This window comes from Aquarana catesbeiana, linkage group LG05, assembly GCF_042186555.1.
Source record: "Aquarana catesbeiana isolate 2022-GZ linkage group LG05, ASM4218655v1, whole genome shotgun sequence".
NCBI lineage: Eukaryota > Metazoa > Chordata > Amphibia > Anura > Ranidae > Aquarana > Aquarana catesbeiana.
The window spans coordinates 438,192,187-438,217,386 of record NC_133328.1 but is presented as its reverse complement, the minus strand read 5'-3'; the positions used below and the strand labels follow the sequence as shown (position 1 = coordinate 438,217,386).

Sequence of the window (25,200 nt, the reverse complement as noted above, 5' to 3'; positions counted from 1 at the left end):
TTTGGGAAACATATTTCAGAAAGTTAACAGTTTATTAAGTGAAAATAGAAAATGAGCTGAAAATTGTCATTAAATAAGAAAACATAATAAAATTGGAATTAAAAGTGACCCATTGCAACCTTGATTTGAACAATGAAATGCCTCCATCCCTAAATATATTGTAACAAGGTATAGGAAAGGAAAATGGGACTTTAAAGGAGGCATGACATGTAGTTATGTATGAAGATCTGAGAATTGTTTTGGATAAATTAAATTTGTTTTGTTGTCATAATCCCCTAGGGGTGGTCCAAGATATTTGTAGGCATAATAAAATAGATATGTAGATAATAAATTATTTTTAATATAATCATAAGAAGAATATTAACATGAGAATTGTAATAGTAGATTTAATGCAAACAATCAGTGGACATAATTAATACAATAGATACAATTACATGTATAAATACAATTACAGATCAAAAGGTGAAAAAAAAAAATCACATAATAAGTATATAAACAGTAGATAAAGATGATATTGAAATTCATGACTGAAATAAACTTGTGTAGGCACCCTTAGTTGTATACCCAACGTGTTTCATGGCTGGCTGCCAATCATCAGGGGTAAGATGCATATGTATACTGGAAAATCAAATAAATAAATAACTATTAATATACAAAGCCCTCGAATAGGAGGGAAATGTCAACTACACCACCTTTCCTAGAGATACTTACGGAAAAGTCCGCAAGTAGGACCCAGCTCCAGTAAGGGAATGGCATGGTGATCTGGAAGTGTTTGTCCCAACCGGGGTGTTCAGGTAGGGTAACACCCAGCCCCCGAAAGAAAATCGGAGAAACGGACAGGAGGAACAGCAGCCAAGGAACAAAGCAGACAGTCACGTCACATGTCCAAAAGGTATCGTGTGTGCATCTTTTACCCAAATCTGTGAAAAAAAATGAATGAAAACAAAAACTGAATAAACTGAAAAATGTGTGACAGGTCAAACATGTAGATGTTTAAATGAGGGACTGTATGTGTGTGAAGGAGGTGTGTACGGAGATTATGGAAATAAACATCACACCTAAAAAGAGTGTGCAAGTAGGCAGAAAACGCAACAAACAGAAAATGTGTATGGGGCTATATAAGGCCATGATGGTGTGTGAGTGAGCAACAGGTGAATTTTAAAAAGGTGTGTATGTATGAGAACGTGAATAAACCTACCGTCTCCTATGTGATATGCGTGTGTCTCAGAGTGATCCCTTCCTTGAGGTAAGTTTTGGAGGAGTGAACTGTCGGCTGGCCTCAGCTGAGATATCCCCGGTCCTGGGCGGGTCCCCGCCAATGTCATGTGATGCCATCTAAACAGCATATAGGAGGTGAGGGAGCCCACCACGCGGGGTATATATCATCCCAGTAGGTGCCCACCCACCTCTGCTGCGGCGTGAGGTGGAGAAACAAGCATGCCATCACCCAGCGGCGTCAATTGGCGCCGCCCGTGGGGCACGCTTGAACATGAGGCCGATGCTCTGAGGTCAGACCCCGCCTCCATCATGCAAATAGGATGAATGAAGGGGAGAGAGCTGAGCGCATCGTAACCCCAGAAATGAGACGACCAAGTATCAAGCCCTGCCGCCGTGGTCTGGGCTGGCTGGAAGATGGTGAAGGGGGGTGGATGTCCTTAAGAGATCACATGGGTCTCTATACGTAGCTGAAAAATTAATAAATTGATCACTGATCATTCTCAGATCTTCATACATAATTTTACTAACTACATTTAAAGTCCCATTTTCCTTCCCTATACCTTGTTACAATATATCTAGGGATGGAGGCATTTCATTGTTCAAATCAAGGTTGCGATGGGTCACTTTTGCTTCCAATTTTTAAAATACATATGGGTGGAAGACACCCGCTTTCTATTGACCCCACGCACAATATATACAAATTTATAATTTCTACATGTTTATTGTTATACAATATTCATGGGCCTTAGTTCAGATTATATATTTTTTTCTATTTATGATCAATTTATTATTTTTTCAACTACCTATAGAGACCCAGGTGATCTCTTAAGGACATCCACCCAAACCATCTTCCAGCTAGCCCAGACCACGGGCGGCAGGGCTGGATACTTGGTTGTCTCATTTCCGGGGTTGCGATGCGCTCAGCTCTCTCCCCTTAGTTCATCCTAGTTGCATGATGGAGGTGGGGTCTGACCTCAGTGCATTGGCGTCATGTTCAAGCGTGCCCCACGGGCGGCGCCCATCACGCCGCTGGGTGATGGCATTCTTGTTTCTCCACCTCACGCTGCAGCAGAGGTGGGTGGGCACCTACTGGGATGATATATACCCTGGGTGGTGGGCTCCCTCACCTCCTTTATGCAGTTTAGATGGTGTCACATGACATTGGCGGGGACCCACCCAGAACCGGGGTATATCAGCTGGGGCCAGCCGACAGCTCACTCCTCAAATCTCAAGGAAGGGATCACTCTGAGACACACTCAGATCACATAAGAGATGGTAGGTTTATTCACGTTCTCATACATACACACTTTTTTAAAATCCACTTGTTTCTCACTCACACACCATCATGGGTGTGTCATTTCCTTATATAGCCCCATACACATTTTCTGTTGTTGCATTTTCTGCCTACTTGCACACTCTTTTTAGGTGTGCTGTTTATTTCCATAATCTCCATACACATTTTATCACACATACACCATGGTCCTATATATGGGATCAACCGGTACACACCTCCTTCACACACCTACAATCCCTCATTTAAACATCTACAAGTTTGACCTGTTTCACACATTTTTCAGTTTATTCAGTTTTTTAATCATTCACGTTTTTTTCACAGATATGGGTAAAAGATGCACACACGATTCCTTTTGGACATGTGACGTGACAGCCTGGTTTGTTCCATGACTGCTGCTCCCCCTGGCCCTTTCTCCGATTTCTTTCGGGGGGTGGGTGTTACCATGACTGAACCCTGGTTGGGACAAACACTTCCAGATCACCATGCCATTTCCTTACTGGAGCTGGGTCCTACTTGCAGACTTTTCCGTAAATATCTCTAGGAAAGGGGATGCATTTGACATTTCCCTCTTATTCAAGGGCTTTGTATAATAATAGTTATTTATTTGATTTTCCAGTATACATATGCATCTTACCCCTGGTGATTGGCAGTCAGCCTTGAAATGCGTTGGGTATACAACTAAGGGTGCCTATACAAGTTTATTTCAATCATGAATTTCAATATCATCATTATCTACTGTTTATATACTTATTATTTGATTTTTTTCACCTATGATCTGTAATTTTATTTATACATTTAATTGTATCTATTGTATTAATTATGTCCATTGATTGATTGTTTGCATTAAATCTACCATTACAATTATATTAATATTCTTCTTATGATTATATTAAAAATGATTATCTACATATCCATTTTATTATACCTACAAATATCTTGGACTAGCCCTAGGAGATTAGGACACCAAAACAAATTTAATTTATCCAAAACAATTCTCAGATCTTCATACATAATTTTACTAACTACAATGTCATGCCTCATTTAAAGTCCCATTTTCCTTTCCTATACCTTGTTACAAGAAAACATAATACATTTCAGTCACCTGAGGCTTGCATTCATTCTGGTTGAAAATATATTTCACCTTGCTGTAAAAATAATTTACTGCACAAATTAGGCGAGCCCAAGTAGCTGCTTTATTCCAAAATGTAATCTTAATGATGCCTGAATCTCAAATTAAACACTCCAGAAAGCGAAAATCCTTTTGCCACTGTATTCATCATCATGCACATGTATGAATATTTTAGTTGTATCAGAGATATTAGAATCTGTGCACGGCTTCTCACCTGCTCAGTGCAGTATGCCAAGGCAAACACTTCAAGGCGGACATGTTATAGTCAGTGAGGCAGTTTAGAACCAGCCTGTCATTTAGGAGATAAAAATTCATCCTAGCAACAGCAGAACGCACTTCCCCATGAGACACAGCCTGAACGATATAACTCAGGCAATCTTGCAGTCCACTGGCTGAGTGTGTCATCTTCAATGTCAGAACTTCTTCTGAGGATAACTTTAATGTCTCTAAAAAACTTCAGAGAGGGAAAAAGAGAGTCTCAATCTGAAAACGGAATGCACCCACATGCAGAAACAACAATATAGCCTTAGCAAACATGTGTAGCTGTTTGTAATACTAATGCGTAAAGTCAGACGCGAGAGAAAGGAAGATCATCCTTAAGGGCACAGCTTGCATTACCTTTCAAATTCTCAAATTGTTTTGGGACCTGTCCATCGCAAGCTTTTCTATAGAAAACCAGACACAGTCAAGTATGCACACAAAACACAACTTCTCTTTTTCTTTATACCATCAGAAATAGCATTAGATTCCTAGGTATATGTGACATAAATATACAAAAGAGCATGCTGCTCTTCATCTGGGGTATTGGATTGGCTAAGGAAAATGGGATTCTCCCTCCAATAAACTGATCGGCAGCATAAGTGCTTTAGGGATTTAAGTTCAGCAGGCTACGCATTTAACCACTTCGGCCCCGGAAGCATTTACCCCCTTTCTGACCAGAGCACTTTGTTTGCAATTCGGCACTGCGTCACTTTAACTGACAATTGCGAGGTCGTGCGACGTTGCACCTAAACAAAATTGACGTCCTTATTTCCCCACAAATAGAGATTTCTTTTGGTATTTGATCCCCTCTGCGGTTTTCACTTTTCGCGCTATAAACAAAAAAAGAGCAACAATTTTGAAAAAAAAAGCAATATCTTTTACTTTTTGCTATAACTATCCCCCCCAAAAATATATAAAAAAATATATTTTTTTCCTCAGTTTAGTTTGATATGTATTCTACATATTTTTGGTAAAAAAAAAAAAAATATATATCGCAATAAGCGTATATTGATTGGTTTGCGCAAAAGCTATAGCGTCTACAAAATAGGGGATAGTTTTATGGCATTTTTATTAGAATTTTTTTTTTTTACTAAGTAATGACGGCAATCTGCTAATCTGCGATTTTTAGATTGACTGCGACATTATGGCGGACACATCAGACACTATTTTGGGACCATTGTCATTTATACAGCGATCAGTGCTATAAACATGCACTGACTGTGTAAATGACACTGGCAGGGAAGGGGTTAACCACTAGTGGGGCAATCAAGGGGTTAAGTGTGTCCTAGGGAGTGATTCTAACTGTGGGGGGATGGGCTACTACTCACATGACAGCGATCACTGTTCCTGATGACAGGGAGCAGTGATCTCTGTCATGTCACTAGGCAGAACGGGGAAATGCCTTGTTTACAAAGGCATCTCCCCGTTCTTCCGCTCCGGGACACGATGGCGAGCACTCAGCAGACGGAGTCCGCGGGACCTGTACTCATGGAGCACGCAGCGGGCACGCGCCCACAATGCCGCTTCTTAAAGGGGATGTAACTGTACGTCCATTTGGCCAGCCGTACCATTGTGCCAACGTATATAGTCGTGCGCTGGTCGGCATGTGGTTAAAGGACAGCTGCACTTTTATCTAAATTGTTAATGTGGTATTAAATCCAAAACCAAAAATGTACTATATTGCAGCTTACCAATGATTAGATGTGATGGCTGCATCAGTTTTCTTTTGTCTTTTTTCACCTGATGATCTGGCCAGTAACACATCTTCTATAACCACTCTGGATACTTTACCGATGGAGAGCTTGAGTTTATGAAACACAACTGATTTACTGGCTGGATCAAGTAAGACTTAAAAAGAAAACCAATGCAGCCATCACATTGAAGAATTGGTAAGCTGCAATATAAAAAAATGTTTGCTATTGGATTTAACAATGCTTTAAAGTAATTACAAAAGGGAATTTAAAAAAAACAACAAGCAGGATCTATACGATTACCTTCTCTGTGCAATGGAATTGCACAGAGTGGCCCCAAACATCCCTTGCCAGCACTCCTGGTCCTCCTCTCTGTCCAGTGCCCTGATAGGAAGCGCTGGATTAAGTGAGGGCTCAGGTAAGTAAAAGGGGGTCTTTTACCTTACAGTGTTACTAAACCCACAACAGTAAAATCAGTGTGTATATGCAGTAGAGCATGCTTGTTATACTCACTGTGGAACCTAAGGGGTTAATCCTCTGCATTGTGTATAAAGGCTGTTTGATCCTGTCTTCTCTGATCCTCCTCTTCTTTCACTGTCTCCAAAAAATAACCTGATATTTACAGAGCCAGGGGACAGGCTGCACATGCTCAGTTTGGAGTGTATTGCTAGAGAATTTTTTTTTTTTTCTTGGGAGGGTGCATGTGATCAGCACAAAGCCAATCAGCACTGTCCAGACAGAAGATCAGGGGAGAATGAAAACTCCTCCTACAAGCTTTATTAGGAACTGATAGAAGTCACAAGGCTGCTATATACTGCCGATGAGAAAAGGAATTTATCAGTTTATATTTCTTAAATAATTGCATTTCCATGTTCTGTGTCCTGTGGGAGACCAAATATAGTGATTGCAGGTCCTGGGTTTAGTAACACTTCAATGCAAGGAATGCATTAAGGTAAACAATGTTTAAGCCACCCCACTCAGTTAATCTACGCTATACTCTCTCCCCCCCTGGATCATCCTCCATTGCTTACAGGCTTCGAAAGTCTTTTTAGTGTTGGCTGCATCCCATAGTCTTGAAGGGCGCTACATACCGAATCTCCTTATATGCATCATTTAAGCCTATATGGACGGGCAAGTGTGGCCCATCAAACAGTAGGGGAGGCCACAGTCCTGGAATGTAACAAAGGAAGCAGCTGCCAACAGAGGATCCAGCACTGAAGTAGACTGGTTGCATATTCCTAATGTCATTTTACTGCTGCAGTCTTCTGAAGGTCCCTTCACTGCACAACTAATAGAAGGTGTCCAGTGAAGCTGGGGCATCACACGACTAAAGATTTAAAGTGTTTGTTACCCCAGCATTTCAAATTCCTGATATGTGCCTGCTGTACCATGTACTTGTATGAAAAGGTATCCTGTTCTCTTTTGTTGCTTCCTTAGCGTGAAATGCCTGGTGATCCTGCCAGTTCTTATGCTTTCCTGTTAAAAACCGATCACACTAGGCATGAGAGCACAGCAGTGGTCAGCTGTCTAGCTCTGCTATAAACTCAGCCTGCTTTCCTCCAATAATCAGACTTGTCTTGACACGCCCCCCCCACACAGCCTTTCACTGGGAAGATCAGTGTGCTGTTGCTTCTCCTCCCCCAGCATTTATGTAGCTGAGAACAGAGGGAAATCAAATGTATTTATAATTTTTTTTTATATCTATACACACATATTTGCCCTTCATTTCAACTTTATACAGAATGGGTTGTTTTACAAGGTGATTATTTACAATTTAAGTTAGTTTGGCCACTTATAACATTTTATTTTAAAACTAAGGCAGTGATTAGTTGGAGGGGGTATTTGAGTGTCCAGACTTCAGCTTAAAAGCAAACCTATAATAAGAGAAATGCGAGGATAGCCATTGCCGTCCTCATATAAAAATGCAATTTTCCTAAACAGGTATGCAGGCCAGGAAACTCAAAAAAAAAAAACAATCAGAGAGGCTCTTAACTGCATACTTTCTCCAAATCAGTGCCTCAAACTATTGAAACAAAAGGGTTAGCATGGCAGCCAGGAATCTAGTATTTTATAAGAGGACCGCAATAGCAACCATTGTTACCTAAAGAGAACTATCAAAAAGATGCCCGTTTCTTACAGCGGAACTTCAGTTTTGCTTTAAACAATGTGTCCTATCAGAAAAAAAGTCTACAGGAACTTATTTTACTAGAGAAAGCCATAAGTGAATGCATGTGCTTTGAAGTCTAGATCTGCTCAAATCTTTTGCCGTTTTATTCAGCCCGGGAGCCAGCAAAATGGTGCACTGTGCATTTTTTAATTTTTCTACATCTATTCAATAATTACATATACATATATATATATATATAAAATCTCTCTATATAGAGATCTATAGCTAGATAGATAGATAGATAGATAGATAGATAGATAGATAGATAGAAAAGCATGCAAGTGTAGTATATGTGCAGAAGAACACTAACAAATGTGAGTCTGTCCAGCTCTATGTAAGAAATAACAACTTACGTTTCAGTTTCATGCTGTTCCTTGTCTACACTTGACAAAAGGTTATCAATCCCTTGGTACCAAGACAAATTCCAAGCCATCCGAAGCATGTCTGCTACTGGTTTTGTCGTTATCCATTCCGAGGATAAAGGAGAGGACATGGTGTATGGACTAACTGCATGATGAGTGCTTGCAATGACAGGAAGGTTAAACCTGAAATATAGGTAACTATGTAATACAATCCCAGAGAGATCAAACACAGGTTGTGTAACGGTAATAAAAACATCTCTAGCCAATGTTGAGAAGTTGACATGCAAGTGTTATCTGTATGAGTGGCTAAAGTACCTTAAAAAAAATGTTTGGTAATCTAGTCTGGACAAGAGGGTAGCAGTATATTTGGTCAGAACGTTATGACAAATAAGAGCAAATGCCTAGTGCCCTACCCCTACTTCCAACATTTGGAATTTTTTTTTTCCATTTGTTTCTATAGAGAAAGTGTGTTCATAAATAGCCATCTTAGTTCCACAAATAGGATGCAGACTAAGCCCCCAATCACACCTGTGCAACATGTCATGCGATTTGACAGGTCCAAATTCGCATGACAACTCGCACCCTAATGTCAGCTATAGCACTGTTCAAACTTTGCGGTGCTGCACCGATTTGAAAAAAAAAAAAGGTTACTGCATTATTTTTTGTCATTTCAGGTGAGACTTGCATAGACATCTGTGCATGAAGTCCAACAGATGTCAGCCAAGTGGCACTGACCTGCGGTTTTGATAATATGCGATTTTAAGTGAAGTTGCACAATTTCAAAGTCAGATTCGGCGTGAACCTGGGCTAAACGGTCACAACAATTCTAGATTTCAGAGCCATATATATTTTGAATGGAGTAGCGGTGGGTTAGAACCTCTGTTACTTTTATATTGCTGTGTCCGTACTGAAGAGATTTTAGCCCACTTCCTGGTGGCAGGGTATAAGAAAGAAGAGAAAAGAATGCCCAAAAGGGAAAATGAAAGCAATCAAACCCTGAAAGACTCCGACCTTTCACATACTAGTGAAAAGGGATTTTAATGCTGTATATGTCTCCACTGAAGAAATCGCTTTGTGCCCATGATCGCTAGACAGGACGTAAGCTAATACCTCCACAATGGAGCTATAAATAACAATAAAAATCCAACAAACATGAAAAAATTTTGGCCGGAGCCAAATTTCCAATTACCACTGAGAGGATCTGACCAGAGCCAAGATAATGAGCAGGATGAAGATAGTGCCAAGCTGAAGGCTGCAAAGTTCTAAATAAAAGTGTCATCAAACACCGATACATACTGTGGAATAGACATATTATTTGCAAGAGTGGATAAAAAGAATTACAAAGATTTGGCCAAAACTGTTATTTAACAGCAACTTCTTAAAGCGGTATTAAACCCAAAAATTTACTACATCGCAGCTTACCAACCATTTTATGTGGTGGCTGAATTTGTTTTATTTTTTTCCCTTTTTTTCATCTGGTGATTCGGCCAGTAACACCTCCTGTCTCAGGGTTTCAGTGATATGGATAAAATAGCAGAGCAGAATTGAACAAAAAGGTGGAGAGAGAAAAGTGTTAGATGTACTAGAAGATTCAACCATTTGACCTCTCTTTATGACCAGGCCACTTTATGTGATACGACACTGCGTTGCTTTAAATGACAATTGTGAGGTTATGCAACGCTGTACACAAATACAATTTATGTCATTTTTCCCCACAAATAGAGCTTTATTTTGGTGGTATTTGATCACCTCTGCATTTTTTTATTTTTGCACTATAAATAAAAAAGGCCGACAATTTAGAAAAATAATATATATATTACTTTCAGCTATAAAACATATCCAATAAATAAAATCAAATTTCTTCATAAATTTAGGCCAATATGTATTCTGCTACATATAATAGGATATATACTGAAATTTTTATTTTTTATACTAGTAATGGCGGCAATCACCGACTTATAGTGGGACTGCGGTTTTGCAGCGGACAATAGAACACCGACTGACACTTTGCAGGAACCAGTGACATTAATACACTGTACTAATGACACTGGCTGGGAAGGTGTTAATTTTCTAGCGCAACCAAAGGGTTAAAATGTGTGCCTAGCCAGTGTTTGTATTTACCAAGTGTGCTGTTTTTACTAAGGGAAAAGATGGATTTGAGTCCCTGCTTTGCAGGAACACAAAACCCATCCCTTCCCCCCTGTCAGAACGGAACTCTGCCTTGTGTACATAGGCAGAGCTCGATTTTGAGTCTCTGCCCGACAATCGGCGGGTATTGAGTGCCTGGCACCCGCAGATCAGCTTCTGCTGTAAATAATAACAGCCGAAGTGGTGCACCCCCTGCAGGCAGACGTGTGCAATCACGTATATACATACACACGTGATCCTGCACACAGCTACTGCCCTGTATCTGTAAAAATGCTATAGGGAAGTCAGCAAGTGGTTAAATGAACTTGAACAACAAATTAACCTGAACTCCAGATAACATTTTTAAGCAGTTACAGCTTACAGCAAACTGTTTTGTTTTTCCTTTTGTGATAAAGGTTTTGCATTAATAAAATCTGATTATTTCAAGCAACACTGTCTGTGGTAAATGGTTTGTCTCAACCCTCTGTTACTTTGTCTGGACAGCTTGGTCTGTTAAAGTAAGTTGATACTACAGACTTACTGACTGGATCTCCAGGTGAAACTAAAGGAAAAAAGCCTAAAAAAATGAATGCAGCTTACTGCTTTAATTCAACTTCAAGCAGAAAGTATGTGTTCTGAAGTATATTTACCTTCTAGATACTGCGACAGGCAAGCTAAATGGAGGCATGCTACTGGATGTACTTTGTGACCTGCACATGACATAAAATAGAAATAACCAATAAATAAAATGCACAATACATTAAAGCCCCACTGTGGGCTCAGCTATTTTTAGGCTGGGTTCACACCATTGTGAATTGGATGCAGGGATCTCCACATCCAATTCGCAATAGCAGGAGACTTTGACCGTCTCTCTATGGAGCCGGTTCACATATCCCCGCAGCGGGTCTGGTGCGTTTTGCACAAAAACGCTGTGCGTCTTTTGGTCCATTTCAGGGGCTGAAATCTGACCTGAAATGGTGAACCAGGATGCACCGGACCCCTGCTGTGAGTCGCATGCGGCTAATATGTGAACCAAGCCTCATGTATTATATCTTCAATTTCTTCAATCTTCAATATCTTCAATCTTCATTGACAGCCTCATGCTTTTACTACTTTAGGAGCTCTCTAAGCTCTGGTAATTGCTCCTGTTTATTACTGCAGGGAGCCACACTTCCAGATCAACACACAGCACAGAGATGAGGCTGGCCATATGCTTCGTGAAAGGCTCAGCAGAGAGAGAGGGGGCAGAAGTACAACCCAGGAACTCGTGTTCTTCATAGACACCATTCTGATGCAGTAGGGAGCAAGAAATTAGGCTCCCTGTTGTATAAAACAGGAGCTCATAAAAGTAGTAAAAAACATGAGGATAAAAAATAAAAATAAAAAAAATGAAAAAGTTGTACCTGAAGTCAAAGAAGAAATTGTGCATTAGTTAAACTAAAACGATTCAGCTTTAGACATTACAATTATAATGACACATGGCCAAATTTAAAAGGGAACCTGTCAGTGGAAGCATGTAATGGGGACTTTAGCAAGGTCAATGAGAATGCTCAGCTACTAATAAAGATGCTCTCATTGGCATAAAGAATGTTGGTTTGGGTTAGGGTTGCACCAATACCACTTTTTTAAGACCGATTACAAGTACCGATACTTTCTTTCAAGTACTCGAGGATACTATTTTTTTTTAATGCAAGTAGCAATGATGGGCACGGATAGGTGGCACCGATTATGCAGCACTGATGGCTGCCACGGATAGGTGGCACTGACAGATGGCCGGCACCGATGGCTGACAATGACTGATGGGCACTGATAGACGGCACTTATGGACGGCACTTATGGACACTGATAGGTGGCACTTATGGGCACTGAAATGCAGCACTGATTGGCAATTGCTGGCCTGGCATAATACATGATATGAATGATGAGAGGAAAGGAAGGATTTTGAAATGCTATATGGCATATTAGCATTGCAAAATCCTTCCTTTCATCTCATCATTCATGTCATTTATCATATAGTATATACTATACGCTGCGATGCCCATCTTGGTACATCTTGCATTCGGCAGCAGTAAGCAGCAGCGGACATCTTGTTACACCCAGCCCAAACTATATAATTCTAGCACCAGACCTCCTCTGTAAATCTAAAGTGGTAACCTGTAAAGGCTTTTAAACTGTCGCTTATGCATAGTACAATTTACGTTGTTTGTTGCGTTGCACGGGAGTGCACAACTTTAAAGTGTGACATGTTTGGTATCTATTTACTCTGAGTAACTTCATCTTTTCTAAAAAAATGGGTTATGTATTGTGGTTTTTTTGCATTAAAATTTAAAGTGTATTTTTTTCCAAAAAAAGCGTTTGAAAAACCGCTGCGTAAAGATCGCGTGACATAAAAAATGTTTGTGGGTTCTAACCAATTTTCTAGCAAAAAATACTGATGGTTACATGTAAACAAAAAAGTGCCAGAAAAGGCCCGTAATGGAAGTAGTTAAATGACAAAAAATAGTGTGTTGTGTGATACGATTTATAACTGGATACAGATCTTGCAAGTATTATAAAAAAAAAATAAAATGAGTTAACTGGAAGTCTATTAACAAAAGACCGTGAGTAATTCTTACCAAGAGTCTGTTCTCGATATGTCATCAAAAAGAAGCAGACATAGTACCGCTGCGGCTTCATTTATAGCTGAACAATCATTCTGCAGTAACAAAGACACTGGAAAAAGAACAAATAGTCAACATCTGGTCTTTCCTAAATAGTCTGAGACAGGGAAGCATTTATTGTTCACTTATTTCATTATAAAAGAGACCAACAAAAGAAAAATACCTCAACTTTAATACTATAATAAATATAACAAATATTTATCTTAAATTGACTGTAAAGTCTCTTTTAAAACAAAAAACAAACATGTTATACTTACCTGCTCTGTGTAATGGTTTTCGAGAGCAGCCCAGATCCTCCTCTTCTCTGGTCCCTCTTCTGTGTTCCTGGCCTCTCCCTTCTGTCGAGTGCCATCACAGCAAGCAGTTTGCTATGGGGGCACCCGAGCCGAGCTGCAGCTCCGCGTGTCCATTCAGACACGGAGCTGCGATTCGCCCCCGCCCCTTCTCTTTTCTGATTGGCTAACTAACTTTAATTAACAGCAGCGGAAGCCAATCAGGAGGGAGAGTCCCAGATGGTCAAGGGACTTGTGGACATTGCTGGATAGAGATGGGGTTTAGGTAAGTATTAGGGGGGCTGCTGCTGCACACAAGGCTTTTGACTTTACAACCCCTTTAAGCACATAGTTAACACATCAGAGTACAACCGAGATGCCAATTAATAATGCAATAAAAAGATCAGAAGATGACTACAGACAGTTACTATGGATCTGCTTTTATTTATAACTATCTACTTATAACACTATAGGAGGATATCTTACAAACTGTACTGAGGAACAAGATCTCATCCACTAAGACCACGCACACAGATAATGCAAGGGAAAAGAAAAGCTGACCATCTTGTTGCATTCTGTTTTTTCAATATTAATTGTAAAACTTGGTGTGCACATGTTTTTTATAAGCTTATATATAGTGTAAGGTGCTGTAGTGAATTGATGGATAGTGTCACCATGTAATAAGAAAATAAGGATCCTCACCAGTATAACTGGGTATAGTGATAATCCTATCCTTTATTCAGGCCTATGACCAGATTTAGTGGATGTGCATGCTCATGTTGCATTTGCACTAAACAAACACATTAAAAACTGGAGTTCTTTCATTTATAACTTTTGAATGCTACATTGTTTTTCCTTTTCACTAAGAGAGAAAAAAAGGATTGTATCCCTGACACCCTAATACTGCTACTGAATCCCCATGTTAATTGTGTTTGGAGCCCTTCCAATTGCAACTTCAGACCCAGTGAATCTTCTCTCCAGTGATTCCAGTTCCTTTACATTCCTCAGTGGTTCAGCAAACATAATGGGGAAATTTAAAACACTAACAGCATTTTGTAGGAATGTTCCATAAGACATTTGGTCGTCTTCCTTTTTTTTTTTTTTGCATAAGCAATTTATTGAGTAAATGAGAAGAAACAAAAAAGGAGAGACTCCAAGTACATAACAGATATTACAAAATTAGGTGCATATGTTGGGCCATCACTTCCCATAACAAGCAGGGAAGAATATACTGAAAACAAGACAAACAAAAGAAAGAAGATCTGGATCATGTATTGCAGGTTACAGCTGGGAATGCTTCCTTGAGTAACATATGGAAAACAGACTTTAGGTAGAAAATAAAAATAAACAGTAAATACAGAGGCAGGTAGTTAAACATCAATGTCTCCCAAGATCCCAAAGCAGCCAACCTATTCCCCCCACTTTGGGTCCGTAAGCCCCTAAGGAGCCCAAGGAGGAAGGGGGCGAGCAAGCCCGTCTCTACACCAAGAGACTCCCGAGAAGGTGCCTGTTGTCTAAACCCAACCTAGTGGGGGGAAGATAGATGAGAAGAGAGTGATACTAGAATTCAGAAAAGATGATGTGAAAGAGGGAGAGGAGAGGAAAAAAAAAAAAAAAACAAGGCGGAGTAATAGGATATGGAGAGGGGGAATGGAGAATGGAGAATAACACCATCTGTCATCCTCATCTTCACCTGTGGAATCAAGTCCAAGGACACCACACTTATGGTCTAACAGGTACAGTAAGACCACATTTGGTCTTCTTACCATTTGTGTAGCTGGTCTTTTTTTCAGTTTGTACCTCTCCAAACCAAAAAAACATATCTAGGTATGCTTATGCTCCCATAAAATACAATAGAGAGTTAAAGTGCATTAAAAAGAAGCCTCATCAGACTGAATTGTTTGTGTAATAAAGCTTTGGTAGATGTTGCAAATCCCTCTACTGCTAAATACTTGTTTTAGGACAGTGCAGCTGATCCTATATACTACCACCTGGAATTATTATGAATGTGGGGACATGGCTGCTTCAGTCATTGTAGGAGTCTTCTCATACAATGGTATTTTGCTTTTGTGATAGAATCCTTTCACAAGGTTAAAAGGTTCTCACACAGGCATTGTGCTTCATGACAGAAGCTACTCAAGACTCAAGAAATGCATGCTAGTTCTTCGTCGGTCTTGTTACACCAGCATAGATTCAGCTTCACTACTCTGTAGTAACTATGCAACAGTTGACAGAAATGGCTGCTTCCAAGAGGCGATTTTACTTCAAGACGGTCTCAATTTAAAAACCAAGCAAGTGTCCCCTGCTCTATTCCTAAAGTGGTAGCAAACTCTACTTTTTATCTTGTACCTACAGGTAAGCCTATAATAAGGCTTACCTGTAGGTACAGTGACTATCTCCTAAACGTACACTGTTTAGGAGGTTTTCCAAAGTGTGGCAGCCAGAGATGTCACCAGTGCATGCGCACTGCGCTCTCAAAGGACTTAAGTATGCCATCCATTGAGAGTGGTGTTTCGCAATCATTGCTTGTGTGTGCATGCGCGGGATTGATGACATTGTGGTTTGGCCATTCAAACAGCGAGAGCCCACAAACCCAGAAGGAAGACTGGGTGAAGGGGAAATCCCTGTCAACGGTGACAGGGCGCTGCTGGAGGGATTCGTTTTATAGGTACATCTGACATAACATGCTTTTTTTTTGTCAAACAGCTTACTACCGATTTAAAGCAATTAGAGATTCAGGGCCAAGATATCTCATCCAACAGATTCTACCAATGGTACTAATGGAATGTGATATGGAGCAAACCTGAAATACAAGCATCCTACCTCTGAACAAAGTAAGGAGAAAATCCGGCTCCTGTGCCAGTGTAAGGCGCACGACTGGGTCAGCGTATACCAACTTTCGTAGTAGTGTTAAGCATGGGCAAACCATGCACTCAAAAGCCTGGAGATTAAAACAGGAATTTTCTTTTACATGGAATACATTTGATTGCACATATTCGAAACAAAAAGAGGCACATATACACAAAACTAAAAAAGGTTTGCCAAGTACTGACTTCACATTATAAGTAGCTCTCAGCTAGAACATTCAATTGGAAGACTGAAAATGAAACAACTGGAACTCATATATTTAATTTGGGGTATTTCATATGGCAGTATTTGATATGGGACAGCCTATGTATACAACTTAACTAAAGCCTCACAGCAACATTGTTTGCAAGTGCATTCAATATACAAAAATAAAGTGAATAATAATAAAACAATAATGATACTATTAATAATAACAAAATAATAATAGCAATATTAAAGCGGAGTTCCAGCGAAAAATGTTTTTTTTTTATTTTTTGGGTACCAATTTTAGTGCTATCAAAATAAAAATAAAAGTATACAATGATCTAGAAATGTTATTTTAATAAAAACATTTCTTACTGTAAAATGTGTTTCCTCAGTATTTGGCCATTTCCATCATTGATGTGGGCATATGAAGCCCAATCGTGAATGCTTTCTGGAAAATGCACGGAGAGGTGCATGCTGGGTAACTCGATCTTGCGCATGCGCGATTTAGCGGCGGCCATAGCGTTCATTGTTTCTAACGTTGCCATAACAACGGGCTGTGACGGAGGAAGGTCCCGTTGTTATGACAATATAACGCGATTACAGCCCTTGGCGCTCGCCCAGTGACTCCTGGGAAATGATGACAGACATCTCCCAGGAGTACTAGTGAGCACGGGCGCCGAGGGAAAGGATGTTAGGCGCCTTGGAGAGGAAGAGGCAGATTACGAGGGACCCCTAGCAACAGACCTGAAGAGGTGAGCATGTTTGCCTCCTGCGAACAGGAGGCAAACATGCCCGAAAGCTTGTTTTCTAAGCTTTCTAATGTGAATGCCAAGTTTTGCTTGGTCACATAAGAGATCCCTTTAGTAGCCACCAGACTAGATAAACGATGAAACACCCACCATATCTGGCTCCTCGAGGGAAACCACATCAGCGGGATTCCGTCCAGCATCCTGAAGACCTGACGGTTGCAGCCAAACACCCCATCCAGCCATGCTCCCACCTCCTCACTTTCTGTTGGATATGATAAGCCTGCTGACAAATACGGAGACCTGTGCCCAGAGAGCAGTCTCAATCAGCTTAGGAGGAAACTTGAAGCAGAACAAGTTCAAAAACACCAGACCACAGCTGCCAGCGTCCTTTCCCCTAGAGGTCTTACACCAACCCACAGGCTGAATTCACACATGCTGCCCTGTGTAGCTGAGCACCTAGGCTGGCTTACTTCTCAATCCAGCCCCCATAAGTCATCACAGCTGTAATACCCCTCCTCCCAAACTTCGAACGTCCAAGCCACGTGCATGCTTACTCTGCCGACAACATTTTTTAGAAAACAGCATCCCTGGAGCCTAAAATTCATTCCAGTCTGGCCGGGAGAAAGAGGAGGATGCCATGACTACAGGAAGTCCCATGGAGGAAGCCTGAACCAACAAGAAAAGCTAGGTCCAACCGACATCAAGCCTCACGGCACATAACCCAAATGGTCATGATTATTAAGCCTGCTCTGTGTCCCGTGATGTACAAAAAAGAAAAAAAGTATTTTTTCAATATTTTTGGTCTTTTTGCACTTCTATTGCAAAAAATAAAAAACCCAGTGGCGATTAAATATCACCAAAAAGGAAGCTGTATCTGTCTAAAAAAAAAAATGATAAAAATGTTTTGTTTGGGTACAGTGTTGCATGGCTCAGTAAAGGGACCACACTGCCTCTGACGCAGCCAGCAGTGATCGGCGAAACCAGTTAGGCTCTCTTGTTTCCTTGTCCACCTTGGCCTGTGACTGGAGGATATGAACACTTGCTCATGCTTGACGGGCCTCATTGGAAATCAGCAATGGTACTGGCACTGAAGATTTGTCTTTCCATCACCACCTGATAGGAATCCATTTACTCTTTCTACTTTGGACTATATGCTTTGATCCATGTATGGTGTCCCATGGACCAGGACTGTCAACTTGCATGCATACTCTGGATATCAAATTATGGTTTGCAACAGTGAGAGGGAGGTTACAGGACATTGTTTGGCATTCAAATCTCTGGCGTTTCATGCCACATACATACTGTGACTGTATCTTTCAATTCCATATACCTCCTCTAGACCACTGTTGACCCAGGGTGCCGTCCCTTCCCTTTTCATATCTCAGCAATTCCCCCCTTTTGAATACATCAAGGAATTAACAACTCTTACCACAATATGCCAGTGTGCCTTTTTCCCAGGATCCAGGTCTGATCTTCCTAGGATCCATTTCCCATTGGGAGCCAACTTGGCTCCACATCCTATTCACATGCATGCAATTTCTATGTTTCAATTTATTATTGCTGCTCAGGATTGAAGATATTGTACTTTCACATTCCTCGCTATATAATATATATTTTACTGTCACTGGATAGGGGCAAGAATGGTGGACATTGAGTTTTCCTCACAGTATGATTGACATGTTGTGACTGATTCAGTTTTTATCATTGGCTATTCCATTTATGTGTTTTTGCAAAAATAAATTTTGACTTTTTGTACTTGCACAGTGGGTTGTGTTTTTCCTTCCTCTTTTCCTTATCCCCTTTATGTCATTGGAGTAGGTTGAGCCCAAACAGGGTTTTTATTATGAGTTTTTGATGATATGATACCTAGAGCTTCCACTCCAATCCTTTTCCCCCCCTCTCCCCTTTTTGCAGTTTGAAGCGTATAGGGGTTCATTTATATACAATATTCATAAATGTATTCATAGCTGGCATTAGCAGGGATTTGCACGATGAGGGATCCTTATTTTTAGTTCTCAGCATGGTTCAGTAATTGTCATTCAAAGTGTGAGCGCTGAAAGCTGAAAATTGGCCTGGGAAGGAAGGGAGTAAAAGTGCCCCATATTGAACTGGTTAATATGACCAAATTATTATAGAAAATAGCCAACATGCAGAATGATAAATAAATGTTCCATGTTTGTTCTCAACAAACTAGGCTGCAATGATGACATGTTATAATGAAACAGACCTTGTACAATGACTGTACTAACCTGTCCATCCTGGTGCACACATTTCTGCAGTACATTACGTATTGTCTCCACAACTTTCTGCTCTTTAACTACACTGTGCATTGTAATATCTGTAGATAAAAATATGAAAATGTAGGGAAATAATATCAAATTCTTTCATGTCATAAAACATGGTCCTCTCTAAAACAAGAATCTTGTGCAATTTCAGACATATGAATAAACAGTCCCCACCATAGAATGAGTGTATCAGAGGCCAAATAGAACCCAAATAACCTTCCCCACCCCCAAAAGAGATTTATGAAAACAAAAATCATAAAACTCAAGCGATAAAACACAAACTCTAAGATTATATGAGAAATATTTCTGATGTGGCTACAGACTCACAATGGCTACAATACAACAACATTACATGACAAGTAAATTAGTTAAAGCTCAATTAAAGTCACAGAAATAAATATTCAGCCAAAAAAGACTCACTGACAAGTTCTATTTTTATAGTTGTATCCACTTTTCCAAGTTATAGCAGTTGGAGTGTGTTTAAATATGCCTGCGTATACCCAATGCATGGGTCAACCTCGCTTTCTAATGCACTCCATAAACTATAAGACCTGGCACCCACTGTCTTTCTCCAGTAAAAATTGTATTGAACAAAATGTATTCCAAAGACAGAAAGCACATACTACACATGCAAAACACAAAGATATGTATTCTAAGGGCCCTTTCCACGCTGATGCACTTTGACTGCGCTAAAACCTAGCTGTACAGCGTGCACCAAGAACGCAATAAAAATGTTTCTCTTTAAATCCTATGGAACTCTTCACATCAGTGCACCTGCGGCACATTGCATGCTACCTCTTTGGTGCCCTGTCTTAAAAACGCACCTCCCATAGGAAAGGCACCAAAAACGCACCCATGGTGTATTTTTTTTTAAATATGTTCAGCTTTCACAGCTGCATGCTGGGGGTCAGAAATCCAGGAAAAGCACCAGAAATGCATTAAAATGTGATATGCATTTTTGCTAAATGCATACCATGTTTTTAAGTGCACTAATGTGAAACGGCCCTAAAAGAAACAAATCCTATCAATTAATGCATTACATGGTAGTACAAGTATAAGGCATGATCGAATTTGTTAAATACTAATAAATAACGCTAGATCAGGTAGGAATGATTGTGAATGTAAACTACTGTCCAGCTGCAATAATGCAATTGCTGTAAGGATAATCTAATTCTGAGCAATATCTGTTGGTTGATCACAATTCAAACTAAAGCACTCAGTAATATTTGTTGTATCCATGAACAGTAAAGAACCGGAGTCTTCCTCCAATTCATGTTGGGCTACCTGTATTTAGGTGGGCTGTATAGCCTTCCTAACATGTATTGTCAACATTCCCAGTACCTGTAGTGGTTCTCAGTGCTGTAGTTAGTATACAGTGAGGTAAAAAAGTATTTGATCCCCTGCTGATTTTGTATGTTTTCCCACTTACAAAGAAATGATCAGTCTATAATTGTAATGGTAGGTTTATTTTAACAGTGAGAGACAGAATAACAAGAAAAATATCCAGAAAAACGCATTTCAAAAAAAGTTATAAAATTGATTTGTATTTTAATGAGTGAAATAAGTATTTGATCCCCTATCAATCAGCAAGATTTCTTGCTCCCAGGTGTCTTCTATACAGGTAACAAGCTGAGATTAGGAGCACTTCCCTAAAGTGAGTGTTCCTAATTTCAGCTTGTTACCTATATAAAAGACACCTGTCCACAGAAGCAATCAGATTCCCATCTCTCCACCATGGCCAAGGCCAAAGAGCTGTCCAAGGAAGACAGGGACAAGATTGTAGGCCTACACAAGGCTGGAATAGGCTACAAGACCATCACCAAGCAGCTTGGTGAGAGGGTGACAACAGTTGGTGTGATTATTCACAAATGGAAGAATTGCAAAATAACGGTCAATCTCCCTCAGTCTGGGGCTCCATGCACCTTGTGGCGTTTCAATGATCATAAGAACGGGGAGGAATCAGCCTAGAACTACACGGGAGAATCTTGTCAATGATCTCAGGGCAGCTGGGACCATAGTCACCAAGAAAACAATTGGTAACACTACACCATGAATGACTGAAATCCTGCAGCGCCCGCAAGGTCCCCCTGCTCAAGAAAGCACATGTACAGGCCTGTCTGATGTTTGCTAATGAACATCTGAATGATTCAGAGGATAACTGGGTGAAAGTGTTGTGGTCAGATGAAACCAAAATCGAGCTCTTTGGCATCAACTCAACTCACCGTGGAGGAGGAGGAATGGCGCCTATGACCCAAAGAACATCATCCCCACTGTCAAACATGGAGATGGAAACATTATGCTTTGGGGGTGTTTTTCTGCTAAGGGGACAGGACAACTTCACCGCAAGGAACGATGGACGGGGCCATGTACCATCAAATCTTGGGTGGGAACCTCCTTCCCTCAGCCAGGGCATTGAAAAAGGGTCGTGGATGGGTATTCCAGCATGACATTGACCCAAAACACACAGCCGAGGAAACAAAGGAGTGGCTCAAGAAGAAGCACTTTAAGGTCCTGGAGTGGCCTAGCCAATCTCCAGACCCTAATCCCATAGAAAATATGTGGAGGGAGCTGAAGGTTCGAGTTACCAAACGTCAGCCTCTAAACTTTATTGACTTGGAGAGGATCTGCAAAGAGGAGTTGGACAAAATTCCTCCTGAGATGTGCGCAAACCTGGTGGCCAACTACAAGAATCATCTGACCTCTGATTAACAAGGGTTTGCCGCCAATTACTAAGTCATGTTTTGCAAAGGGGTCAAATACATATTTCACTCATTAAAATGCAAATCAATTTAGAACTTTTTTGAAATGCATTGTTCTGGATATTTTTACTGTTATTCTGTCTATCACTGTTAAAATAAACCTACCATTAAAATTATAGACTGATCATTTCTTTGTCAGTGGGTAAACGTACAAAATATGCAGGGGGTCAAATATTTTTCCCTCACTTTATGCTAGGGGCAAATTAAAATTTGGGCTGACAGAGCTGACACACAATAAATGGGTTTAACGTTGCTTATCAAGGGGGATATATGACCATGTCAGACACCAGACCAAATTCAACCCAAACACTGGCTTTATCAAGGTGCACTCAAGGCTGTCCATTACTAGCTCCTTCATATGGCATTACTGACATGCAGTTTTAGGTATAGACTTTTGATGTACAAATTATATTTAGAAAAAAAAAAAAAAAAAAAAAAACTATCCAAAATGAGTCTTAATTTTATTGGTGATTTCAAAGAAACAAAAAGGAACAGATTTGCTATGACCTGAGAATGCCTCAGAATACTGAGGTATTCTTTGTGCAGAAGAGCAAAGGTAATCAAATTGATTATTTTCAGGTGAAAGGAAAAAAAGAAAACCAAACCTCTTGCTTATCTTACCTTGTGTTATTACTGCCAGCTGTTCAGCGGCTGATTTGCGAAGTGCTATGTCCACATTTTCTGAAGTTAAGATTTCAGCTACTTTCTTGACAGTCTCTGCCTACAAATTCAATACACATTGCATACTGATTAAAAACCCTTGTTCACTGAAATAAAAACTCAGCCTCAAGGACAACAAAGGCTAATTGTATTATAGAAAAACTACAACCTGAATTGTGTTAAGAGATGTCACAGAAAGAAAATCAAGACGTATTAAGAAAACTCAGGTCTGTGCTAAATAATGAACATTTGTACTTTTTTAATGAGCAATGACTGAGATTAATAGACACAAAAAGTTGATGTTAAAGAACGAGGTCATGAAATAAAAGGTGCACACTGCTATTGCTGAACGCTCCCAAGTTTGCTAGTTGCCTAGCTGTTCTGCTGACAATGCAGCTTCACAGTCTTTATTTCTTGATCTGGACAAATATGCCGATAATAACTTGTAACTTTTTTGATCTGCATACTTGTTCCGAGCCAGCGACCTAAATTAGCTTATAGAACATAAACACCAGTCTGTCATTTTCAAAAGGGGGCCAGCAATAGTTATCCACAAATTTCTCTCATGACAGATTTCTTTCATAGTGTGTGTGTCTCAGTACTTTGCGGACACAGGCACGACCAATGATGTCTACCCTAAACACTGGTACCTGTACACACTGACAGCATTCAGGAAATGCAGATCTGCTAGCCTGTGATGCCAGTTTTTGTTATAATGGACATGAGTGATGTTTGTTGACAACTCTACATCAAACCATGTTTGCCCCCCCCCCCCCAGTGGAGGTAAATGTATCGATAAGATCCAGTGTGACATATCCCCTGGGCTTGGAAAGGTAAAAATATTGCTTGGTGCATAAAAGCAACAAGTTAGGGTGTCTGCAAAATGCTCTCCTAGTTGTTTTAAAGTAGATGTAAACACTCACATACACCCAGTGAAGTGAACAGCCTCAGATGATACACAGGGATGAAACAAATCTGCCTACATGAGTTTTACATGTATATCTGCTGTCTTCACCTTTATATACTGTTAAGAAAGTGTACATTGTGTTAGATTTTCTCTTCCTGGCTAGCACTGCAGTGAAGCCTGGGCATACAGCCAAGACAGCTGATTGGAGGAAAGGCACACACCCCCACTCCTCTTAGGTAGAGACTTTCAGCTCTGTTTGTTGAATTGTTCAGGGCTCTGCAAATCTAGTTATAGCATCCTACCCAATACAAAACTCGGCAAGGCTGCTTTTATCATATGTAAATGGAGAACTTGTCAGGAGTTATCAGGCTGATAACAGAACAGAGCAGGAGACAGCTACGTGACCTAGTGTTTTGAAAAGCGATAACAAAAACATTGCAGGTATATGTGCCCAGCTCAAATTTCATGAATCAGATTTACATCCACTTAAAAGGATAAATGTACTTCAAAACAAAGTGCACTTATCCTTTTTGCCTCCTTTCCTTGACCTACCCTAGCTCACCCTCACTCTTCCCAGATGCATACTTACCTAGATCCAACAGCTATGGCCTTCTGTATTTGTCTGGGTCACAAGTCTTCACTGTCCTGGCCACACAGTAGACCCCTATGGGGTTGTATCCCAAATGTGTCCGACCTCAGGAGACTGGACAGTGAAGATTTGAGGACAGGATGTTAACAACGCCTGTAGGTCATGGCCATCTTATCTATGTAAATATGCATCTATGGAGGGTGGAAAAAGTAAGGTTGGAAAAAGTAAGGTCAGGAGGAAAAGGATAAGTGCAAATCTCCTTTAAGATTTAGAGGTACAGCTTTCCACACAAACCTTAATTCTTGCTCAATAAGGCAAAGAGCAGGAACCCATAACAACATCTAAATTCATCTAACCGTGATGTAATTTCATAAACTGAAAGTTGCCCATGAGCTACAGATTACTGTGTTTACACTTCAGTTTTGATCTTTTTAATGAATCTAAAAAAACAGTACACAAAGCAACACAAAAATTTGAATAATTATTCTTGACACAATGGAATAAAAAAAAAAAAACATACAAGAGAAAGGCTAAAGTTCACGCTGGCATTAAAAGCAGTCGTTTGAGAGGAGTTAAAAGCACCCCTCTATCAAAACATGAAGAGTTAGCGTCGCTTCAAAATTGAAGTCGCATGTCAAGTCAGGCCTTTCAACACCACCCATTCAGGTCCATGGTAACGATTCGCAAACGCTCTGGCATGCAGTTGCGGTGCATTAAGATTAGTTTAACAACTGTAATGGAATAGGTGTTAGTGGAGCGGTTTTAACGCGCCTTAATGCTCATCAAACACGCCAAAACTGCCCATAGGGGGTTTGGGGAGCATTTTTAACTCGTCATTACCGTTTGTAAAACGCAAGTCTAATGCCCATACTAAAGCTCATTAACACAAGTCTATACTAACGATATAGGAACATTTGTAAATCATTAGAAATTTAGTCAAGTGTGAACAAGCCCTAAGGCTACAAGTTACAAAACATATGTTCTCAAGGCTCATTAAATTCACATTCCAGACCAAG

At 40.2% G+C, this 25,200-nt stretch overlaps 1 protein-coding gene across 3 annotated transcripts in view; it reads right to left on the bottom strand.

Moving 5' to 3' along the window:
- The window catches only part of RTTN (rotatin), a 372,765-nt gene that overhangs the window by 172,920 nt on the left and 174,645 nt on the right, over nucleotides 1-25,200 (bottom strand). For all 3 annotated transcript variants that reach the window (XM_073631267.1, XM_073631266.1, XM_073631268.1), the window contains exons 20-26: nucleotides 22,650-22,749; nucleotides 19,234-19,322; nucleotides 16,005-16,122; nucleotides 12,865-12,961; nucleotides 10,900-10,959; nucleotides 8,114-8,305; nucleotides 3,856-4,095 (exon numbers count right to left, since the gene is read on the bottom strand). In XM_073631267.1, coding sequence (XP_073487368.1) covers nucleotides 3,856-4,095; nucleotides 8,114-8,305; nucleotides 10,900-10,959; nucleotides 12,865-12,961; nucleotides 16,005-16,122; nucleotides 19,234-19,322; nucleotides 22,650-22,749 — 896 coding nt within the window. The remainder of the gene's footprint in view (nucleotides 1-3,855; nucleotides 4,096-8,113; nucleotides 8,306-10,899; nucleotides 10,960-12,864; nucleotides 12,962-16,004; nucleotides 16,123-19,233; nucleotides 19,323-22,649; nucleotides 22,750-25,200) is intronic.